General features: G+C 41.8%; 1 protein-coding gene across 4 annotated transcripts in view; it reads left to right on the plus strand.

The window, feature by feature from the left end:
- SULF1 (sulfatase 1) overlaps positions 1–25,732 on the plus strand; it is a 189,997-nt gene that overhangs the window by 98,979 nt on the left and 65,286 nt on the right. For all 4 annotated transcript variants that reach the window (XM_075353196.1, XM_075353198.1, XM_075353197.1 and 1 more), the window contains 3 exons: positions 2,381–2,613; positions 7,598–7,837; positions 12,839–12,990. In XM_075353196.1, the coding sequence (XP_075209311.1) occupies positions 2,454–2,613; positions 7,598–7,837; positions 12,839–12,990 (552 nt within the window). In that variant the 5' untranslated portion in view covers positions 2,381–2,453. The remainder of the gene's footprint in view (positions 1–2,380; positions 2,614–7,597; positions 7,838–12,838; positions 12,991–25,732) is intronic.

The raw sequence follows: 25,732 nt of genomic DNA on the forward strand, positions 1-25,732 counted from the left end.
AGACTCGCAGTAGAAACTCGCAAAAAAGCAGCATGCTGCGATTTTTTTTTTTTTTTTCTCAGTCCGATTCGGACTGAGAAAAAAATCGCAGATGAGAGCTGAATCATTCACTAACATGTGTCCGATTCCAATGCGAGATTTTCTCGCATTGCTCTACTGCGAGAAACTCGCAAGTGAGAAGCAGCCCTTAGTGTAATGTCAAATGCAACCAGTCAGATCACTTTTTTTCTTTGCTACCTCGTACAGGGCCTCATGTCTGAAAGTTAGAAATTCATTATATTACTCCAAATCACTGGTCAGATCCTTTTTTTTTTCTGCTTTAGCTACTGCTCTTGGGACCCATCAAATCTGCAACACACAGATCAATCAAAACTGTTAACAACCCTCTTTGTTGCCCATAGAGACTAATTGTAGTGCAGCCTTCATTTTGCCTGAGCTTGGTTTCCCATAGCAACCAGGTTCAGCTTTCATTTTTCAGAGTTTTTCTTTGACCAAGTTTAGATAAATGTGGACTGCTGACTAGAATAAATTTGGAAGCCATATTTGTTGTACTATTGGTTAGGCCTCTTCCAGACATCCATGAGCCATATATGTGGTCTGTGTTTTTTCAATGATAGGATAAATACCCGTTACAGTCTGTGGGACTGGTCACATGTCTGGGTGGTTTTTTATGGACTGAGTAGTCTGCAAAAAAAATCACAAAAACATGTTTATTTTTCCATTCTTGATGCGAGTCATAGATCAGATTTGGGTTCACACACATTTTTGTGTGAGATAGATAGATAGATAGATAGATAATAAATATATATATATATATATATATATATATATATATATAATTGGTCCAGTTTCCATCTAGAAAAGGTGAACTAGTGAAATCCGTTTGGTATTCCATATGTCATGCGATGAGTGTGCGTTTCTTTGTTTCTTGCTTTGGCAAGTCTTGCACGTTTTATGCGGCCATATGTAGCATGCTGCAACTTTTTTTTTTTTTTTTTTTTTTTTTTTTTAACCTTAGGCCGCAAATAACTGAGGGAAAAATTGCAGATTGGGACTGACTCATTATTTAACATTGGTGCCAGTGCAATCATATATTTTTTTTATCAGATTGTAGTCGGTGTAATTTTATACTGTTTGGGGGTTTTTTGTTTCCCCCCCCACCCCCTACCGAACATACAGTTATGCACTTTGACTGAAGATTACCGTATCCTGACAGATTTGAGGGCACCCTTAGAGTATGTGCACACGATCAGGGTTCAGTGCGCTGCGATCTCTCGCTTTTGTTCTCCCTATGTAAAACGTTTGTGACTCTGCAGCAACCAATTGACATGCTTGTGGCTCGGAAAGTCATACCGCAGATCAGTGTTTGCTGTAGGAAAAACCAGCATAGTGGGCACGGGATTTCTAGAAATCCATCCACTGTGCTTGTACTGTACAACGCAGAATCTTGGATGCAGCTGAAGCATGTGGAGTCCAAAACACTGCTAACACGGATCGTGGGCATGTATCGTATCGTAGGCTGTGCACGCGCTGCTGAAATTTTCTGGCAAAACGCATCCGGTTTTTGTGCATTGTTATTCCATGTGTGGTGTTTTTTGTTTTGTTTTTGTTTTGTTGTTTTTTAAGTGAAGTCAATGGCTGGAAGGGTTTAAAAAAAAAAATACAGGAAAAAATGCCCCAACAATTGGCATGCTGCATATTATTTCTGCATCAAAATCTGCACCAAATCTGCAAGGAAAAAAACCCACAATTTTGGCATAGCACTTCAGAAATCTCCTCTTTGCCTACTTCAGGAGAGGCATGCAAGTTTTGGTGCAGATTTAAAAAAAAAAAAAAAAAAAAACGCATAAAAAAAAAGTGTGGGCACAAGGCCTTACGGTTTGTTGATGCAAAAAGTCTATATTCTGCAGTGTTTCTACTCATGATTTTTAATTTTAGGTTATACTTTTTGCATAAGAGTAAATCACTAATGAAATGCTGATGATAAAAATTGATACGCTGATGAATATAGGATGTTTTCTGTACATACGTGCTTCATTTTTTTTCAAATGTCTGCATGAGGCATAAAAGGCATGATTTTGTGTGAGTCATCATTGTTTAAGAGCCTACAGCCGCTCTTTCATGAGCCATTCTGCCAATCTGTATGTAACAAAAATTTATATATTTACCAATACAAGCATTGTATCTAACCCTGTATCCACTTTCTACAAATATTCCTGTTCCACCTCCCATGGCTGATCCAATTCCCCTAGCTAATCACTGGAGATAATTATTTATTAGCTTGACCTGGTGGGGATCATGTGTGTCACATCCTAATGCATGGAAATTTATGCTGGTTTAAATGGCGTAAAAAAAATACTTTTTAATAATTCTGTTGCAGCTGCAGATTGCCTACAAATAGAAGAAGCCACAGCATCATCGCCATTCACAAGGAATCCGCCTGCAGGTCTACAATGAAGTATTACTGTTTAGCACTCCTCATCATGCTACTACCAGCAAGCTATTGTACATCGGTAAAAGCACCCAAATTTAGAGGACGGATTGCTCCAGATAGGAGAAATATTAGACCGAATATTATTCTTGTCCTCACAGATGACCAGGATGTGGAATTAGGTGAGAAGTCTTCTTATATATTTTTATATATTTGCAAACCTGCTAGGCTAATCTGCATAGGGTATGCAGAAATAACAAAATTCAGGGAGCATGGAATGGATTTCCAGTGGAAGTATACAAATATATCGTGTATGGTATCTGCTTAGTGAGGAAAGGACATCTGACCTTTTTCTTTATGTATGATTAATAATGACAGTAAATTATAGGATGTCTGCCATATTCTGTTTTTAATACTATTGTCACGAGCGCATACAAAATTGGTGCAATTTTTCTCATCCAGAAAAGTGACTTTTTTTTTTTTTTTGTAACTAAGGAGCCATTAATCTTCTACAGGATCATTTACAGTTTCCTATGTTACAGAATTGTAATGCTTTTGTAAAACTTAGATTCTATACTGTGGCTCCATAAAAAAAAAAAAGATAATCAGCACTTCCCCATTGAATAACATTGGTCCACGTGCTATCCAATAAAAAATAAGATATCACTCGTCTGATTATATATTGTGGTTTAAGTGAGCCCTATGGCAGAATTTTATTTTTTTTAATGGAAATTAAAAGCTGATTTATTATTTTTTTTTTTTTTTTTCCTGGCTGAATTGGAAAACTGCAACATATATCAATTCTGTCAGCATTGGTAACTTGCAGGTTTTTTACATGATTTTTTTTTTTCTCTATCTCTTGATGGTATGTCACGCGTTAAACAAACATTCTTTGTTTTTCATAATTCCTGATATCAAAAACTCATTGTAGGTACACAGCCTAAGGCGGGCTTTGCACACTACGACATTGCAGGTGCGATGTCGGTGGGGTCAAATTGAAAATGACGTACTTCCGGCATCGCAGGCGACATCGTAGTGTGTAAAGGCTCGATGATACGATTACCGAGCGCAAAAGCGTCGTAATCGTATCATCGGTGCAGCGTCGGCGTAATCCATGACGCAATAGTCCGATGTTGTTCCTCGCTCCTGTGGCAGCACACATCGCTGTGTGTGAAGCCGCAAGAGCGAGGAACATCTCCTACCGGCGTCACTGCGGCTTCCGTAGGATATGCGGAAGGAAGGAGATGGGCGGGATGTTTACATCCCACTCATCTCCGCCCCTCCGCTCCGATTGGACGTCTGGCGTGTGACGTCGCTATGACGCCGCACGACCCGCCCCCTTAACAAGGAGGCAGGTCGCCGGCGGGTCGCCGGCCAGAGCGACGGTCGCAGGACATGTGAGTCCATGTGAAGCTGCCGTAGCGATAATGTTCGCTACGGCAGCTATCACAAGGAAATCGCTGCTGCGATGGGGGCGGGTACTATCGCGCTCGGCATCGCAGCATCGCCCTGCGATGTCGCAGCGTGCAAAGTACCCCTTAGTCCAGAGTCACACTTGCGCGTATTACTTGGGAGTTACTCGCGAGTCTCGCATCGCAGCACCCGGCACGGCAGCTGCTTTCGGGACAGGAGCGTGTCAGCTGCATAGAAATACATGCAGCCGACCCCCTCCTGTCAGATGAGTGCATCTGTGCTGGGTGATGCGATGTGAGACTCGCGCGTATTAGGCTAGGGACCCACTTTGCGTTCACCTACTTGCAGTTTAGAATGCACGTTTTGGGCTTAATTGATTTGACCAAAGTTGCCTTTTTCAGAAATTTAGCGCTGAAACCGCATGCGTTTTTGTCGCGTATTTGATGCGTTTTCAGTGCTTTTTACCTGTGTTTTCACCTGCGTTCTGATAATTGTGTTTTGAACATAAAGACACAGCTTAATAAAGTTTAAATAGCCAAATTCTTTGAAAAAATGGGAAAAAAAATAATCAAATCTATATTCAGAGAATAAATCATTTAAATTAAATTTTATTCATTAAATTATTGTGGTAATATGATTTTTTATGTAAAAATAGCAAAAAAGTATTTAATTTCCTTAATTTAAATTTTTAAATTGTCGGACTGTGTGTGTGTGTGTGTGTGTGTGTGTGTGTGTGTGTGTGTGTGTGTGTGTGTGTGGACATATGAATACATTATTTTAATGTCCAAAAAACATGCGTTTTGGAAGTCCAAAACGCATGTTTTCTGCACTGAAAAAGCAGGTGAAATGCAGAAATTTTAAGGAATCTTGGTTTTTGCCATTTCTCATTGACTCCAATGTTACCAAAACGCACCTAAAATGGCAAAAACAACTGACATGATGCTTCTTTGAACGCATGGTTTTTGCCACAAAATATGCAAATTAAACGCAGCGTTTAGAGACACAAAGTGGGGTCGGAAAATCCACTTTTTCCATAGAATTCTCTGGTAAATCAAAACGCATGCCTTTTGGCATGAAAAAGGTGCTTCTCAAAACGGACCTAAAAAGCACCTAAAACGCAGGTAAAAATGCAAAGTGGGTCCCGAGCCTTTCATGTGAGTCACTGGCAAGTGTGACTCCGGATAAAGATATACCTGGCCACACTGTCTAGTGTGTTTTTTTTTGTTTTTTTTTTGTTTTTTTTTTACTTTGTATTCCCTCTACTTTGTGCATTTTAGAAATGATTATCTACAGCGAAAAAATGACTAAGAAATCGGTAAAAAAATTGAAGACTTCAGTTCATTTCTATAGTAAGGCTGTGTTCTCGTGATGAGTCTTTGATGCTACATAATAAACTGCATCTATCATGCATCGTCTTAGGCTGTGGATCCAGTGCAAATGCGTTTTCATTTCAATGCATTTGCAATGGACTCGCGTCAACATGCGTTCACCTGCGTTTGTGTGCGTTATAGTGAGGATCCAGCGACTTGCAGTTTTTTAACTTTTTTCAAAAACGCTACTTGTAGCGTTTTTGAGCTGCGTCCAAATACTGCAAATTGCTGGATCCTGACTATACTGCACGCAAACGCATGTGAACGCTGGCATGCTGATAGACAGGATCCTGCTTGCTCTACTGAGCATGCACAGAAACCAGCCTCGGGTGATCAGTCCCTCTCTCCACCTCCCCCTCCCTCGCTCTCCCCCCTCCCTCGCTCTCCCCCCTCCCTCGCTCTCCCCCCCTCCCTCGCTCTCCCCTCTCCCCCGCCTGAGAGCGGAGGATGCTCGTAACCAAGGTAAACATCGGGTAACCGCGGCCTTAGTTACCCGATGTTTATCTTGGTTACGTGTGCAGGGAACCGGCTCCTAGCAGCTGCAGACGCTCGTAACCAAGGTAAACATCGGGTAACCGCGGCCTTAGTTACCCGATGTTTATCTTGGTTACGTGTGCAGGGAACCGGCTCCTAGCAGCTGCAGACGCTCGTAACCAATGTAAATATCGGGTATCCAAGCAAGTTACCCGATGTTTACCTTGGTTATGAGCCTGCACAGCTGTCAGAAGCCGGCACAGCTGTCAGAAGCCGGCTCCCAGTCTTTCACGTTCCGTTCCCCTCACTCCCGATCACATGACTCCAATGCCCGCCCATAAACTTAAAGTGACAGGATCCTGCAAAATAACACATGCGTTTTTTTTGCTGTAAAAGCAGGATCTGCTTTTGCAGCAAAAAAAGTTCATGACGCATGTTAAAAAAAAAACGTAGTGTGAAAGCAGCCTTACAATTCCAGCCAAGTAGATGGATTTATAGAAATCTCCTGCCAGTTTTGCATCTTTTTTACTCAACATAAACTGGCCTGTGTTGCATGTTTCGCATCACATGACCATTTCTCTTACGGGGTACACGGAGGTTTACATGTGGATTTTGCACATGCATTCTTAATGCGTTTCCGTGTTGAAAGTGTGTATTAAAAAGGCATTTGATCCTCTCATAAGTATATGTGTAAAGTTTTGTCAAAGCCAAATACCAGGAAGTAACAAAAACAAATCAGCTTTTTATTTAAAACATGACAGCCCAACAAGAGACAAAAAAGGTAGCGTCAAAAAATGCGATAAAAACGCAAGTACCAAATTTATTTAACGGGTGCATAAAATATGCAGTATTAAAAACTCACAAAAAGCTCATATTGGGAATGTAACCTAAAACTACTTTGCTGTTCATATGCTCAGTGTGTTGGGAGATTTTTTTTCCCACTTTGATTTTTGAAATCCACCTTGTGGAAACGGTGCGTGTCATTTCTTTCAAGTGGATCTCATGGAATCCGCTCAAAACTAATCACTTGTCTAATCTAAACACATTGGGGGGAAAAAAAATCTTTCAAACCTCTTCAGGCTACGTTCTCATGATGAAAATTTGGTGAATTTTTAATATGGGCGTATTTCTGGACTAATTAGGTTACTTAAGTTGTCTGTTTTTTTGTGTTTGTTTTTTTTTATAGCGGTGTGTTTATATTGCGGTTTCGTCTCTTTTTGACATGTCATTTTGTATATTAAACTCCTTTTTTATTTATTTTTTTTTTTGTTTTCTTTTCCTGATATGGGATTTGGCTGTGACAAAACTTTGATAGTATGTAAAAAGTATGTAAAAAAAAAAAAAAAAAAAATGGTACCAATGTCATCCATGGTTTCTGGATGAGTGTGGCATCTATGTATCATCCATTTTTACATTCAGTGTGTTATCAGTATTTTTCACATATGACTAAATGACTAAGCTGCATACTTTGCAATGTTAAATACGTACAGCACAAATAATGAACTCTGATACCATCCATTTGCTCTACGTGTTTTTCATGGACCCATAGACCCTTGCCAACCGTGCTGCTGGGAAAAAAACAGACGTGAATAGCACCATAGGTTATAATGGCTGGGTACGTATGGTATCCATGAAAAATAAATTCTGATACAAGTACATGCCACACAGACGTCTGAATGAGGCCTTTATAGTGCAGAGCTATCTTTGACCATAGGCTGTCGCTATTATAGTAGAGATTTGGAAATAAGACCTAAATGATCCGGTGTTGTCAATATTTTGCCTTGTTTGCGGAATGTATTGAAACTGTTTCTTAAATGGGATAACTTCAAAAATTCGGCACAGATATTAAACTGTCTGACCAACATACTTGTCTTGTACACTAGCAAAGAGTATTATTTATTTATTTCAGGATCGTTGCAGGTGATGAACAAGACAAGAAAAATCATGGAAGAAGGAGGTGCTCATTTTATCAATGCCTTTGTGACCACTCCGATGTGTTGTCCATCCCGTTCATCTATGCTAACTGGGAAATATGTCCACAACCACAACATTTATACAAACAATGAAAATTGCTCCTCTCCTTCTTGGCAAGCCATACATGAACCTCGCAGCTTTGCTGTCTATCTAAATAATACAGGGTACAGAACAGGTAAGCACGATTTCTAACCTTCCATAATGGCTTTTAAGACTGATCAATGCAGACTAGTGAAAACCTAAGTAGAGATGAGTGGATCTTTTGAAATTCAGCTTTTCAGAATTTTTCCCCAAAATTCCATTAGCTGTAAATAAGTTAGCAATATTGGAAAGTTAGTAATTGTAATAAGCACTTACACACTATGAGAAGAGATAGGACACCGCTGACCATAAGAGCTTAAACACCACAAGAGAGCCTGACTGACTATAAGAGTGCACATGTGGTGCCCCAGCGGTCTGGTTGCCACAGTAGTGTTGTCCCACAAAGGTCAACACTAAGCCTGGAAGCAAGAGGGGGGAGTCCCTTGACCAGTAATTACCTACAAACAATGCAGTTCCTACTCTGGTCAGCAGGGGGAGCTCTGACCTGGGGGAGGAGTTGGTGAGGAGAACCGGTTAGAACCAGCCAGGTGTGGTCTGAGTGAGTTTTCCAGCCAGAGAGAAAAGTGACAGTTGACAGGAGTCCAGTTCAGTCAGGAGTTGAAAGCAAGAAAGCCTGCGGAGACACCATCACATGTTTCTCAACGCTGGCAGGATACTAGCCAGGTCGTTCACCGGGAAGGAACAACCACGGGAAGGGCAGTCTGCAGTCAAGGAGACAACCTATGCCAAACATGGTATCCATCCACAGACAGCTGTTTCGGGGTATTTGCCCCTCATCAGTGTGGAGTAGGAATCTGGCTAGTGGTCAACCATCCTTACCTATGTAGTCTTCTAGTAGGCATTCCTACCACTAGCCAGTTTCCTACTCCACATTGATGAGGGGAAAATACCCCTAAACAGCTGTCTGTGGATGGATACCATGTTTGGCATAGGTGGTCTCCTTGACTGGAGACTACCCTTCCCGTGGTTGTTCCTTCCCGGTGAAAGACCTGGCTAGTTTCCTGCCAGTGTTGAGAAACATGTGATGGTGTCTCCGCAGGCTTTCTTGTTTTGAATATTTCCCAGGGGGCATTGCTCTAGAATCACTGCATTGAGAAACACGTGATGGTGTCTCCACGGTGTTGGCTGTTGATCTCTCTAAGGTCAACCTTCCTTGCTTAAGGAGTTGAAAGCAGACGGCTGAGGAGAGAGGAGCTTGAGTGAGGAACTGGAGTAGTGCGGACATGCGAGCTGGGATCTAGGACCAAGATAGCTCAGCCCAGAAAAGCAAGGTCTGCAGAGAGGCACAGGAGGAAGATTCTGGGGAGAGTGGAGCTGAACCGACTCGGCTCAGAAGAAAACGCTAAAAATCGGACATCGGAGTCCGTGGTTGCCAGGGTGTTTGAGTCCCGATAACCGAATCCAAAGGGCAGGAGGACTGCAGGTCTCCTGGCCCCAAAACAACTTGAAGGTACAGCTGTGTTGTCTCCAGCAGAGTGGCATTAGTGAAGGACCGAGCAGCTTACCATATGGGAACGGGAAGTACCACAAGTCCCAGTAGAGAGGGCCTCCGTCGAACCAACGCAGGGGGGTCCTGTAGAAGAGAAGAAAGTGTAGGGAGAAGGCCTCAATACTCACCTGGCCAGGGAGATACACCCCTCCCCCCCCCCATCAACTGCTTCCAGGCCAACTGGATCGCTACCACCATCTGTACTGGTCTCCCAGGACTTCACCAGGTGTTGCAGAGTAAAAGGAAGGAGGTTGAGAAACTGCTGTGTTATCCGTATCCCGGCCCCGCACCCTGAAGTCCAACAGGCTCCCAAAATAGACTTTGATACTGTGCCCCGGGGTCTGGCTCCACCTGTGGGGAGCAAGAGATCACCTCAGCTGCGCCATCACAAACTGCCCCGGGGAACCTGAAGCGCAGCAGCGGCCTCATAGCCACAAAATACCACAGGTGGTGTCACGAATTTTACTAAACCTGAACTACAACTCCCATCATCATCTCACCTTTATTAAGACACCGCCAGGGTCACGGAGCCAGACCCCCACCACCGCTGACATCCCCGGACTAGTCCGGCCCGGTTCAGAGTGCCCCCGGCCCTGCGGCGGGCGTATCACGTACACTGAAAGAGAGACGACACTGCTGACCATAAGAGCTTACACACTACGAGAGAGGGAGAGGACGCTGCTGACCATGAGAGGCAGAGGGGATAGCACTGACCATAAGATCTTACACACAGAGAGAGAGATGACCCTGCTGACCATGAAAGTGAGAGGACAATGCTGACCATAAAAACGTACACACTACGAGAGAGAGGGCACCGCCGACCATGAGCGGGAGAGAGAGGGCACCGCCGACCATGAGCGGGAGAGAGAGGGTACCACCGACCATGAGCGGGAGAGAGAGGGCACCGCCGACCATGAGTGGGAGAGAGGGCACCGCTGACCCTAATAGCTTACACTCTACAGGAAGGAGTCTTAGCCAGTGACTCTGGAGATAGAAAGCAACTCTGCCATACAAACTGTGCCGAGCTGTGATGGCCCAGGTACTGACCACCACTGTAAGGTAAGATAACCTATGATGTCATATCTGCAGGGCATTATGGGAGGCCCGCGCGGCCACACAAGAAATGTACCCACGCTCTGTACAATAGTTTGGGGAATAGTAACGGGCAATTTTTTTTTTTTTTTTTTCTTCTTCTGCGTACCACTAATCAAATCTCAAAGTGTTTGAATACTCCCACGTATTGATCCGCTCATCTCTACTAAGGGTCTGTGAAGATCAATTTGCTACACAGACAAATTTGATTTGAACCATTAATATATAATCTGGTGATTAAAATTGCACATTATTGTGGATTTGAATCCAACATCCTTAATTATCTCTGTGAGTGTCTAAGAGTCCCCACGAGGTTCCAGGTCAGGTTGCCCTTCTTTTCCCATGAGAGGTAAATTGGGGGTTCTGCATGAACTTTAGACTATGCTCTATAATTACAAGAGGCGGAAGAGAGGTGACGCCACATGGGGCCAGCACTGGATGAGGGACTCTTTCTATTTTTCATATGGGCCCTCCTCTCCTCAGTGTATGGCAATAAATGTAGTTCTTTAGGGTTAATGGCAAAAAAAGTTAAGAATATTTGCTAATCTGTTTATTAAAATTTATGACATTCACATTTTTTTATTTTTAAAGAAACAATTAAAATCAATGTACCGCTAATGATTTTCTTGCAGTTGTTAGTATTCATTGAGACATCTTGTGGACCCGCACAGCTTGCCAGCAAAATACTTTTCTCATTGTCTCCGACTGGTCCTGAACTTTGAACCCATCACAGAGCTCCCATTCTTAAAGAGATAGCATTCATCAGAAAAATCTGCATTCTGTCACAGATGCATCAATGGTTTCCTTGGTACAATAATGCAATGGGCATTTAATAGGCTTCGAAGTATTTTCAGCGCTGAATAAAAAATGGAAATTCCATGTTAATGGAAAGAGATCTAGAAAAATTAATCCAGCCTGAATTATCATGTGTTATTCTTTATTCTCTTTATTTTTTTTTAATGGGTTTTAACTAAAATATTTCATAGATATTTTTATTTGCACCATTTTTTTTCCCCAAGTAGTATAATATAGAATATTTATTTTTAATGTAGTGAATCATATGAAAGCATATTTCAGCTTTTTGCTTTTTACAAGCCATGCAATGGTTGAAGGGTTTGTCAATATTTTAATGGTGTGCTATCCAACGGAAACATTGAACCCATATCAATGAATCAATATATCAATATCAATGAAATATTCCATTCAGGATGAACACTTGTAACCCAAGGACACACCGAAAATGAAAAATGATGACACAAAACATGCAGTCTTTGTAGTGCACCTACTATTTTCCTATTAACTGAGAGCTAAGACAATGTTTGGAGAGGTTTCTTTGTCTGAAAATGTTACAACACACACACACACACACACACACACACACACGTGTGTAAGGGTGTTTGGTTTTGCCTTTTTATTTCTATTTACTTCTACTTTTCTATTCTTTATTAAAGCAGTGGTTCACTAGTTAGCATTACTGGCCACATTGATATAACGTTGAGAAACAAGGCTTCTTGAGCGCTATTGCGGTCCACTCATCCTCATTACGTGAACCCTGGGCTCCGTGACCTCTGATGTCCGGTGATGTCACGTCAACTTCCAGTTGACCTGATATTACAGAGTTGGGACCCAGTCTCCCTTAGTAACTGGTCTGTGGGTGGAGTTTCACCATTCATCATAACCCAGCATCGCTAACTGCTTACAGCAATGCAGTGAAGGAGAGTGTGCGAGATGCTGGGCTGTGGCAAGGGGTGAAACTCCACCCACAGACCACGCCCTCACAGAGACTGGGGCCGCGTCGGTGATATCAGGTAATCAGAGGTAACTGAGCCCGGGGCTCACGGGATGGTAATAAGTTGACTGCAATAGCACTGCACAAGGTATTTCAGAGAAGCCTTGTTTCTCAGCATTACTGGCCACATCGATATAACGTTAAGTATTGAACCACCCCTTTAATCTGCTTTGCCTAGGGAGCTGCAAAAAGAACCTGCATGCAGGTTTCTTACCTTTTTAAGTAAGGATAATTTGTTGTAACAACCTCCTGTGTTTCAAATAGTTACATCTGTGCTAGACATAAACTGATAAACCTCTGGAGCGTTATTTTATTTCAGTTTTATATATACATTTGGCAGAAGGTGACCTCTATCAATCTGCTAAATGCATCAGATGATGCCAGGAGTGATACAGCCACTGGCACATTACACAGTAAAGTCTGGATCAGGAAATATTTGGCAAAATAAGGCGTTTATATGCTGATTTCTCATGCCAAATGGCAGAAATACGACTTGTGTGGCATGCAATGGGTAATTGGGCTGTCGTTGAATAAAAGTCATTGATGTGGAATTTTTATGTTCTAGTTATGACCTTTTTGAATATATTATTTTCTATACCATATGCACAGTTTTCTTTCACTGTGAAAAAAAAATGTGCATGCTGCCTTGTGACCAAAGAGCTGAATTCCGATCAAGTATTAATCTATTTACTTGTTTTCTACAGCCTTTTTTGGAAAATACCTCAATGAGTACAATGGGAGCTATATACCCCCTGGCTGGAGAGAGTGGCTGGGACTGGTCAAGAACTCCAGATTTTATAACTACACGATATGCAGGAATGGATACAAAGAAAAACATGGATTTGAATATGAGAAGGTATTTTATTTTTATTTTATTTTTTTTTTTTATGTATTCGTATTCTGGCAGTGGACCATGAATGAGCAGAGGACCAGCGATTTCACGGAAGGTGAATTGAGTGTTTCAGACACAACCAAAGAAGCTCAGAAGACTGTTATTCGAGGTGTTCCTGAAGGACACGTGCTCTGATATATGACTAGCTACTTTTACTGCTTCAGGATTTTATCACATAGTCATGAAAGCAAAAGTATTTCAGGAATTTACTAGTGGAAACTGGAAGCCTAGAATTAAAATCTTCCAAATTGTCTAGCTCGAGTAACCCTTGAAATAACAATGAGTAATTTTGAATGATTATTATAGTGCGACTTGTATTATCATTACAAAATACTTCTGTGACTAGGTGAAGAATAGAAGAGCATCCTATTGATATTACGGTAACGTTCATATCCACTGGGAAATAAGCTTCAGGGACATCACAAAACTGTTAACTGTTCAATTACGCAAAATAAGGACGTCTGATTGTTTCAGTAGGATGGTAATCACTGTTGATGTTACATGACACTGTAGATCTTGGATCTGTACTCCTCAAACTGTGAGGAAACCTAATTAGTGTCAATCTATATTTGATGAAGAGCAGTTTAGTAGGCAGTGGTGACAGAAGTGATCAGAAGCTGGACAGGCCTTTGTCTGGCTCCACCAATCTCTGATTTAGTAAAATACAGATTTAGCAGCTACAAACATGATGCCTCCAGTGATGTTGTAGGACACATTATTTGTGGAATGTGCAGCTCAATCACATGTATTAAAACAGAACTTGTCATTTTTTTTTTTCATGGCTGACATCATTTTGTTGACATCAGTAATTGACTCTTATTTTGCCCTTTTTGTTCTTTGTTTTATCAGAATAATTTCATAGTCCATATGAAAAGTGACAGTTTATTATTGGGCCTACCTGCTGCTACTGCTCTTATGGACAGGACACTGACCGAATACTCTCTCCTATGAACCAGCAGTCTACTATTTGATTATCATGATCCTTGCTGTCTTTTAGCAAACTTACTCATCTAGTACTTACATAATAATCTCCTTCCCATATATGTTAGCTATGGGATTCCGATACCTCTGCTTGTAACCCCCCCCACCTCACTAACAGTCCCCCACACATTGCCCCAAGCTGGATTGGTATAATGACACTTATTTTATTTTTTGGGGCTTTAAGCTATACAGGCATTAGTCATTTAGTCCACATCACGGAGCATAGCACGCAGTGTTCCTTTTAGGCTGGATTGACGGATTTTAAAGGGGTGGTTCACTACTTTGCTGTACTAGCCACATCGATACAATGTTCAGAAACAAGGCTTCTCTCAAATACTTTGTGTTGGCAATAGTGCCTCTGAGCATCGCTATTGCGGGCCGCTCAAACGCATCACGTGACCCTTGGGCTCCGTGACCTCTGAGATCCGGTGATGTCACATCAACTTCCAGTTGACCTAGCATCACTAAGGCGGCCCCAGTCTCTGTGAGTGACTGGGCTGTGGGCAGAGTTTTGCTTCACATCACAGTCCAGCATTGCTGCTGCTTGCGGTGCTCTGCAGCGGAGGGTGCACGCAAGATGCTATGCTGTGACGGGCGGTGAAACTCCACCCACAGCCCAGTCACTTATGGAAACTGGGGCCGGCCTCAATGATGTCGGGTCAACTGGAAGTTGACGCAAAATCATCATATTTAACAGGGCCAGGGGGTCCCACACTGAAAATGAGCGGACCGCAATAGTGCCGCTGAGAGGTACTATTGCCAACACAAGGTATTTGAGAGAAGCCTTATTTCTGAACATTCTATTGATGTGGCTAGTAAAGCTAAGTAGTGAACCACCCCTTTAAATATACATGGCCTTAAAAAACATAAATGGGAGCTGAGCTACAGGCCCCAAGAAAAAACACTTCAGTGTATGGATCTGTGATGTCCCGACTCTCTGCATCGCTAACATTTGGCTAACACAGGATCTGAAAACTGCTGATCGTGGAAGTACTGGTTGTCTGATCTCCACTGATCTGATTTTCATGACCGTTCCTAAGTTTACAGGTATGGGGCCATGTTCACATGTTCAGTAATTGTCCATTAGAACGGATCCAGCAGCAATATGTTGGCAGAAAAGTTGGGCAGACACCCTTTTTATGTCCAGCTAAAAAAAAAACCCAAAAAACTGATTTCAGCTGGATCCCTTTTTTAACATTGGTTAAAAATGGTCGAAGAAGCGCAAATAGGGTCTTATCCTAAAACAGTCAGCAAATGTACTGTAAGGGTAAGCTCACCGTGGTCGTGAAAGTCATAACCCCTGTAAAGGCATAAATACGGCTGCAGCAGAACCCACGTGGAGATGCAGGCGAAATTTGAAGAGAAAAGAGTTAATAGGCTGCGCTGACGTAGAAAAGAAGATCCATGTCGAAGAAATTATTTTGACAAAATTTCTTCTACATGAATCCTTTTATACGGCAGCGCGGTCCATTAACCCTTTTCTCTCAAATTATGAATTGCTTTTTTTGAAATCTATGGAAAACGGATCCTTTAATTAGTCAACCATTTTTCTTTCATTTGAAAAGGATCACTTTTTTTTCTTTTTTTCTGGATTAGTTTAAATTAAAATGGATGGGTATTTAACAGATACAGTTTTCCATAGACTTCAATGTAAAAAAAGAAACGTGTTTTACACAGCAAACTTTGAGTATTTTCAGCATATTTTTCTGCGGTAGAAACCAAATGAATACACACATCCTTAGGTTAAGAGCAAGAGCATAAAACCAGATTACATAACAGTTTATATTGCATTATACAATTCCAACCCTGGTGATTCAATAATCCAAATGTATAAACCAGAGCAGAGCCAGGAACGGCCTGGAGAATATTTAGCCATGTAATAACATCCAGAGGACAGACCTGTATGAGTGCTACTGATGTTAATGCTAACTGCTAAATTACATTGCTCTTTGCAGGCTTTGACCTGACTTTGAAGTTATCACAGCTATCTCCCTTTCCCTTTGCTTATTTTACCAGATGTTGCTATATCTTCGTCAAACGTCTCTATTTGGGATGTAATATTTTTAGTTTATTATCATGAATCCTGCTCCCTTGCCTGTGAACGTCCTGATCTTTACCGATGTCTGAGGGAAAAGGAAAAATAAAGTTTCTTCCTGCGATATTTCAGTCCGCAGAGAGGAGCGGGCAACATATGGTGTTCCTTGGATCCGTAATGTTGGGTTAGATGATGTTACTGGGTATTTCCATCTATAAAACTCGTAAACAGGACCCTGACCTGTGCTGTTTTTCATTAGGCTTTGGAAAAAGTGTTTTGTGCCGTCAAATCTCAGGGTAGAGCAATTGGAATAGACGTGGAGAAAAACTAACAAGGTTCTGGGAAGATTTTCGAAATGTAGACTTCTCTTGTAACAAAAGCAAAGAATGTGTGCCAAGGTGACCTGCCCACAGCCATGAGATTTCACAGAGCCTCTAACTGCTGCGAACCGTAAGCCTTTTCAATGTGATGACAGCATGCTGGGATTCCGTCAGCCAGTGACACAGATGTTCCAGTTATGGCATTTGACCCATGTAATGGGATTGCACATAAGATTACAAGCTTAGCCTGCTCATCCCCTTAGGTCTTGGAAGATATATGGCTTGAAATTAATTCGGAATAACCTCCTTTTACTCCTCTCTGTGTTCTAATCGTCCTTTATTTTACTTCTATATGCACATAATCTAATGGTATTTTAATAGGAAGTCAAACTGCATTCTGCTTAATATCGCCTTCTGTTCAAGACATTTACTGTTCATTTATCTGTTTTCTAGATCTGTATTTAAGTAGAACAAGGGTATTAAGAACTTTACCACCATATAATGTAAAATGATACGGTTGTGCTGGGCGGCGTCTGTCTAGTTTTCTGGAATTTGTAGGGCACAGACCTAGTAATAGATTTATACCCCATGTGGGTTCCTAATGGTCTGTGACATGATGACACTAGAGTAGGTTAGTATACAGCATAGAGATTTGCTTTACTAAATTTGCCTTACTGAAGCCCATGGTCAATATCAGAGAAGAATGAAAGGGAATCTGTAACCAGGTTTTTGCCACCTAATCTGAGAGCAGCATAACATCGGGACAGAGATCCTATCCTTTTTATTCTATCCTTTTATCATCAGAGTTGATAATTACTGCTTATTAAACAGTGATTTTATCATTACAGGACTACTTGGCGTGCTGCTAGGTAGTCCAGCATATTCATCAGCTCTGTATTACTTGCGTTGTGCATGGACGAGTGCAATCCGATTAAAACATTGGATTGCACTTGCACCAGGTCAAAACTATGGGGCAGTGTCCATTTTCGATTGGTTTCTTATGCCATATCAGCATGAGAAAGAATCACCGCATGCTGCATTTGGCGGTGAGTATCTGCTCACACACACCCATACAAGTCTATGGGAGCGTGTGAAACCTCGCACTGCACTCGGATGTCATCCAAGTGCAGTGTGATATATGGAGAGACAGGAAAAGGAGAAGAGGGAGAAAGTGCTCTCTCCCTTTCATCACAGCTTTGATCCGTTAGGAAGATCAGATCATAATAGCATGCCACTCAGGTCACGCTCGTGTCATGCCCCTGGACTATCAGGTCGTCACAGGGTATTGCACAATCTGCCCTCCCATGCAGTATCCACCTCCTCTTGGTTATGGGTCCCCAACTAGATGGTGTTGCCTACATCAGCTAATCAAACCCTAGATACACTTTGCACCACACCCACCAAACACACCAGTGGATGGCTTGAGTGTAATAGTCGCCCACCTGGGGGGTTGGAGAGGGGAGGTCAGGAGTATAGAGTTGGAGTTTTGGAAGTGAAGGAGAGAGGAGGTCAGAAGCAAGGCTCCTAGGAGGCTATCTAGGTGGCAGACGGTGGTCTTGGACTAGAGGAGCTGGACCCCCGGTCGCAGGGGATCGTGGCAAGGGGCACGGATCTGTCGGAGGACAGCCGGCGGCCTTGCACCATCCCCGGAGTGGGACCAGGGCACAACTGGGTACGTGGACCCTAGGTCAGGGAGCAGCTTCAGGCAACCTGACAATTTACTCGAAGAGAACAGAGCCTTCAAGATCTGCTCTCCACCCGCTCCGTGAACCCTGAGAGCAAGCTCCCACACTTAGCCATAGTGGGGAGCGGGACCCGGCAAGTTCCATACTACCGGGACCAACAGAGAAGTAAGCTTAGTGCCAGGAGGCAGGTCACGGATGACCAGGCAGCACCATTGGGGACTGGACCTGAACTAAGCTCCCCTCAGCGGCAGCGGTATCCAGAACTTTGGTTTATCCAGTTGTCGATGTCGGCTTAATGGACTGAGTGAGTATGCAAGTGACCCCTTCGCATCCAACAGCACTCCCCCACCATAATCGAGCACCGGGGTATCCCCCTACCCGTGGAGAGTCATAACACCTGGCTGCCCCATTCAATCATCCCCGTGTACTCCCAACTGCAGCGGTGGTACTCCTAATTACCACATACTACGGGTGGCGTCACGAACTCTAATACATTCCCCTGTAAATTCCCCCTTCATTTGAGTGGCCGCATGACCCCCGGGTCCGAAGACCCCTTGCTCCACTCCGGATCCGAGCAGCTCGGTTGCTGGCACGGGGGCGGCACACTCGCAGTAGAGCCTGAGCCAAGGGTCATTAGCATATCACCGATGCTCTCGCCTCACAAGCTATGTGCATGTGGAGCCGAGGCCTTACTGTTAGATCTGCAGCAGAGAAAACATTGATTTTTATCAAAATTGCAGCAAACAGCTCAGTAAGTGACACATCGCTGTAATCAGTGTCTGTCTCTACATTATGCTGCTCTCAGATCAGGGAGCAAAAACCTGGTCACAAATTCCTTTTAAAGTATAATATATGATAGCACTACACATAAGAATATTGAGGAGGGTATATGTCACAATTTGGTACAATTAATAAATTGTAGGAACTGGAGAGACAAAAGGCGCAGATAGGGTCTTACTTAGATGGAGGTAAAATGAAGATAGGGCAAGTGTCGCTCACCTGAGAGTTGTGAAAGTCACAACTCCTATATGCGAACAATGATTCTGACTACAGCATTCCCTTTAGCAGATAAGGATCACTTATGGAAATTAAAGGGTTAACACCATGCTGCCGTACAGGAACAAAACTTCTAAGGCTCATTAAGGATCAAGTGCTTTTTATTCCACGCGTTTTGGAGCAGGAAAGCTCCTTCAAGAAAAAAATCAGATGTTTATCCTGAAGGAGCTTTCTTGCTCTGAAACGTGTCGAATAAAAATCACTTTTGAACCGTTAGAAGTTTTGTTTCTGGATGGCAATGCAGTGTTAACTATTAATTTCCATAACTGATCCTGCGTTATGTGTACTGACTCATTCATCAGGTGATCAGATCATTTATACTGGCAGAAAAATCATTACCAGCAGCACCTTCCCACATGGAAACAGGGCATGTGCTGCTGACAGCATGAAGCTGTATGGCGACAGTGCTAATATTTAAGAATTTTTTTCTGTTCAATATATGAGTGAATGTGAGGCAAATCCAGTTTCCCTCAATAATTTTTAATTCAAACTTTTAGTAAAATTTATTTAATTTTTTTTTTAAATTTGCTTCATCATTTTGCTGTATTGTAAATAACCATGAAAGGCGTTAAAATAAAAAAATGGTCACTTTGATGTTCACCTGTCCAGCTCCCTGCCTGGCCCTCCGGCTGCCGCCCTGCCTGCCCTCCGGCTGCCGCCCTGGCCAGTCCTTCGGTTGCCTTCGCTTCTGGTCTTCTGAGATAGTGTTCCATATGTTCTTTGCCAAATTGAAGCAAACTTAAATAAATAAAATTGGCCAAACTTGAGCCCAGTTACCACGCCAAGGTATAACTCTCAGCTGGCTCCTAATCTGTAATTTTGGCCAATTTTATTTTGCAAAATTAACTTATTTTGTCTAAAAAGAAGAAAAAAAACCTTTTTCATGTTTTCTGAGCAGTAATGCATATTTTCATTTCAATATTCACTATTTACATCATTCAACTATTGTTTTCCCTCCCCTTTACTTGAGTGCAACTGTTAATTTGGATAATGTATGTTATGTTCAGTTTGCACCAGTTCGGACCTTCACTTTTGGAAGTGCTGGCAATTCTATTTTGTATTATGGAGTCATGTCCTTTGTCTGTGCACTCCTCCCAGTGACCTCAGATGTTTTAAGTCTTCATTTGCAGTTTCTTTTCTAGCCCATATAATATGTCACCCAGTTGAGTTATACCTTTGGTGTGGTAACTGGGCTCAAGTAAATTTGGCCTATTTTATGTGCAAAATAACATTTTTTTTCTATATAAATTTTTTTTCATGTTTTCTGGCCAGTAATGCATATTCTCATTTCAATATTCACTAGTTACATTCTTCAACTATTTTTTTCCCTTTACTTTACTTGAGTGCAACTGTTAATTTGGTTAATACTTGCGCGCAAGTGCAACACCAGCCACAATCACAGCATGCTGCATTTGGTTTTTTGGTTTTTTTTCCCCCTTAGTCCGATTTAGGGCTGAAGAAAAACTCGCAGATGTGAGCTGCATCATTGTCTTTCATGGGGCAGAGTGCAATGCAAGATTTTCTTACTGCACTTGTGAGAGTCATAAGCCAGTGTGACGCTACCTGTACAGTAAAAATAAATTTAAAAAATTGGCATCACGTCCCCCATATACCAGCACAGATAAAGCTCATGGCCACGGGCTGCAACCCCCAACCCTGAGATAACCTTAGCTATGTATCAAAATAAGAGGAACCGCATGCAGCTTTTTTTTTTTTTTTTTTTAATCAAATACATAATTTAAAAAAATGGAGTGCGGTCCCCCCCTCCCAATTTTGATACCCAGCCAAGATAAAGCCTGACAGCTAGGGGTTGGTATTCTCAGATTAGGGAGGGCCATGGTTGACCACCCCCAAGCCTAAAAATGGCAACCTGCAGCCACCCAGGATGCATGCATCCATTGGATATGACAAGCCTGGTGCTTTACCCTGTTATTCTCGTTGTCCTGATACGTTGGCAATTGGAGTAATAAGGTGTTAAAAACCCACAGCTGCTACTAAGCCCTAGATTAGTGATGGCAGGTGTCTGAGACCCCATCATTAATTTGTAAGTGAAAGTAAATAGACACCGAAAAATCATTTATTTGGAATAAAATACAATGGTTGCAGGTGATGACTGGTTGCAGTCAGACACGCCCCCAACCTGTGACAGCATCTGCCTGCAACCAATCACAGAGGCCAGACCGGCCAGTGGGCAGGGAAAGCGGTGCATATGCATGAGCATTGATGAGTGGCCCAGGGAGGCTGCAGGAGAAGTTACAGCCACGATGGAGTCTTGGAAAGTATAAAGCACTCACTTCATTCTTATATTTTTATTTTTCCTTTTTTTTTTTTTTTTTTTTTTTAAATTTCTCGAGTGCCAGATCCACATCAAACACTCGGAATCCCGGGCCCGGGTCTGGCACCCGGGAACCTTTGAAACCCCGTGCAGATCTGCACTTTTACAGTCCAGGTCCATCCATCACTATTTACAACTAAATACTAGTAATGAGTGAATCTCCCAACTTTTGAATTCAGCAGTTTGCGTGTGTTTTTGACCAGGAAATTTTTACGCTAAATGTATTCTATCAATCTTCAGTTCTTTTCTGTATTCTTTTCTTGTATCTCTGGACCCTAGAGAATAATACTTAATAATAATGCTTACTTTATTTATCCATTAAAAATATAACCAAGAGAGAATAAACTGTACGGCCATACTGGTTTACTCGTTTTGAGGTATAAACCTCTTAATCCTAGCCTCTTATCTGAACATTCTTTGAGTCCCCTAAAAATAGGTAAATCTAATAAGTTACCTACGGGATGAGAATATCTATCGACAGATGACAACTAGAGATGCAAACGAGTTTGGATGCTTTCTATGAACTTAACTCCCGCGAGCATCGCTGTTCGAACCGCTTGCAGTATTTGAACGTCTCGCACTGGGGCTAACAACAACGTGATTAGATGTAGTGTGCAACAAAACATTGAAAAAGCCCACCCCGGAAGTGATCTGCTTATGGCTGGCTCTTTGTGGGCGAAGACTCAAACTGCCAATCAGTGATTCCGAACCTCCTTGGGCCAAGTTCGGACCAATGGAAGTTCGGTTTGTTTGCTGCCAGAGAACCAGCCCTCCAAAGGTTCACTCATCTCTACAGAGAACCATTGCTCATTTTCCCTGCAGTGACTCCACAGGGCAAATTAACTAATAAAATGAGATATATATGTAATGCATGAACATGCTGGGTTTTTCAAAGGAAGAGACTCCATCTGCCATAGTTTTTCTTTTGGAGAAATTGAAAATGCCTTTTTTTTTAATTTTCAATCTGTACCACCACTTTAAAATACCACATCACCACATTGTAGTCCATATAATGTGCACTATTTAGACTTTAAGTTATAATTGAAACTCTTTTCCTTTGCATTAATTGGTATCCTAATAAACACTCTGAAATGTCCATTTGGCAAAACATGAAGCTGAACATTGGATCTTTTCCATTCCTGTTAAATGACCAACAAATGAAGTTACGAGGTCTGGCAGTGTATCCATTGTATTACCGCAGATATTGTTCTCTATTGTGTGAGTCTCAGATATGCAGCATATGTAGTGTTTGTATGGTTTTTGGATTTTTGTATAATATAGTGCCTATCTAGATGACAAATGTAACTGTAGACTAGCAATATATAATTTGCCAGTAATCTGGAATGTCATATTTTGGAAGGAATCGCATTCTAACAAGCCTAATTATATTTTCATATTGTAAACGATGGATGGAAAGGTGTGTAGGGTGGCGCCACCTGGTTCACTTGTGCTATACAGCAAGGAATACAGAACAGCTGCATAACCTCGGCCAAGGAAACAAAATCTAAGTCTTAAGTAAAAGCCATGTGACCACTTGTGACTGAGTCATTTCCCAATGAAGTTTGCATGAGACTGCAGGCAAGTAGTGGTGGCAGGTGGTTTAATTTAAAAATTCATCTTCATCCACAACCCCCTCCTCTTTTGTTCCATTTCCTCAATTTCCCTGAGCCACACAATTTCCGTAAGCCTTCTTGGGTATAGGTTAAGTATATTTATTTGGAAATCAGGCTTTTTTAATGACACCATCTGCGTGAACCTAGTGATCATGCCGGTAATAATGATCTGAACTTGTACACCAGAAATGCTTTTACAAGTCTGCTTATGTTATGGTTGAAATCCAATTATTTCCAACTACTGAAAGTCTAAATCTGAATTTAATAAGCAAATGACTATTATATGAAAGATAGAAAATGAGATATTGATCTAATGCCTGGATTTTAGCATTGCCCTAATCATTTTTTTTTTCAACTTACCATAGCATGATTCGGTAGGTACATAGCTGAACCAGAAAGCAAATTGGGTGTGTCTCACTAATCATATTTTCAGGAAATTGGATTGCTATTCTACAGTCTGCCTACTCAATTAAGTTCAATATCTTTATACATTTAATTGAAAGACAAATGGTTCTGTGCACTAGATTCTGTGATTTGGGAAGTTTGATCTAGAGATCTAGTCTGATTTGCCATATGTGGAGTCAGGAATTTTTCCACCAATACGGAGTTTAGTGTCTGTCCTGTGTGTTTTTTTTCTTTTTTTTTTTTGCCTTCCTATTGATCTATAGATTGGGCTATAGGTTGGATTTACGTCTATCTTTAACTGTAAAACGATGAAACAATAGTTCAGAAAAGGGAGAGGAAGAGATGGGTTTTTTTTGTGGGTGTTTAAATGTTATAACCAATAATTCAGGTACACAGTCTTCTTGTATTATCTGTATATCGAAAAATGCAGCTGGAGTATATGCTTAATACCAGCTGCCATGAATGGAAGTCAATGGTTGGAAAATGTTATTGTATTAACAGTTCTCTAAGAAACTTACTGCTCCTCTCTAGAAACTAAGAAACCACAAATAAGCTTTATATGCAACACTACCTGTGGCTATAGTAAATAATTTTACTATCCTGTCTTATCTAGACCCCATGGGTATAATGGAGCTTTAAAGGGAACCTGTCAGCTGAAATTTTGCACTAAACCTAAAAGATTCCACCTCTGCAGCTCCTGGGCTGTATTCTAGCAATGTTCCTGTTGTTCTTGTGCCCCCTTTCTGACCAAAATAAATACTTTATAAAGTGGTACCTGCCTCCTGCGTCTAATCCTGATCGGTGGTGTCCTGCTCCGTGCTCCTCCCATCTATTTCCTGCCGCAGAGCAAGATGGGAAAGAGGTAACGTGGGGTCAGCAGGCCCGCGCTTGCACAGAACGAAGAAGGCAGAGGGGGAAAGCGCGGTCATGCGATTATGTGCGGTTACTTGGTAATGAAAATCAAAGCGCCGCCCATAATCTAAAGCCTGCGCACACGTCACCAGCGGTGACACTGGGCACAGTGCTCATCCACGTGAGATGGGCACTGGGCATGCGCGGGGACCTCTGGAGCACTGGGCGGCATCCACAGCTATGGAAATGAGCGATGGGGGACAGCCTAAAGCGGCAGGTGGCAGAATAACTGACACCAGGCAGCCCGCCCCCGTGTACAATTTACAGTATCTGCATACAAAAAGGTACCACTTTATAAATTATTTATTTTGGTCAGAAAGGGGGCACAATAACAGGAACATTGCTAGAATGCAGCCCAGGAGCTGCAGAGGGGGAATCTTTTATGTTTAGTGCAAATTTTCTGCTGACAGGTTCCCTTTTAACCTTTTCTGTAAAGCCTCCACCATCTAATGATGTGACTCTGCTAGTTATGTCTAAGACTACACAGCAAAGCTAAAGAGTGAATTGTAGAAAGGTCAACTTATTGCTTGTGCTCCAGTGACCAGTACATAAACTGATTATATATACAGTCATGGTCAAAAGTGTTGGCACCCTTGAAATTGTTCCAGAAAAATGAAGTATTTCTAACAGAAAATGATTGCAGTTACACGTTTTGTTACATACATGATTATTTCATTTGTGTGTATTGGAATACCACAAAAAAAGAAACAAAGGCACATTGGACATTAATTTCACACACAACTCCAAAAATGGGCCTGACAAAATTGTTGGCACCTTTCTAGAATTGTGGGTAAACAACTTTCTTTCAAGCATGTAATGCTCCTTTAACACTTAAACTCACCTGTGCCAAGTATCAGGTATAGACAATATGAAAATCACACCTGAAACCAAATAAGTGTAGAAGTTGACTCAATCTTTGCATTCTGTGCCTGTGTGACACACTAAGCATGGAGAACAGAAAGATAAGACAACTGTCTGAGGACTTGAGAACCAAAACTGATTCAAAATATAAACAATCTCAGTTACAAGTGCATCTCTAGAGATCTTGATGTACCTTTTATCTATGGTGCGCAACATAATCAAGAAGTTTACAACCCATGACACTGTAGCTAATCTCCCTGGGCATGGACGGAGACAAAAATTCATGAAAGGTTGCAACACAGGATAGTCCAGATGGTGAATAAGCAGCTGCTTTATTCAAAAATACCCAAAATTATTCTAAAAAAAAGCCTTTTATTTAAATTTGCTAAAAATTCACTCAGACTAATACATACAAACATCTATATATATAATTGCCTTATTCTGTCCGTCTTGCTCCAAAATGACGTCATTACAATGACAACCGTCACCACACTGCGCATGCT

Source organism: Anomaloglossus baeobatrachus, chromosome 6 (assembly GCF_048569485.1).
Source record: "Anomaloglossus baeobatrachus isolate aAnoBae1 chromosome 6, aAnoBae1.hap1, whole genome shotgun sequence".
Classification (NCBI taxonomy): domain Eukaryota; kingdom Metazoa; phylum Chordata; class Amphibia; order Anura; family Aromobatidae; genus Anomaloglossus; species Anomaloglossus baeobatrachus.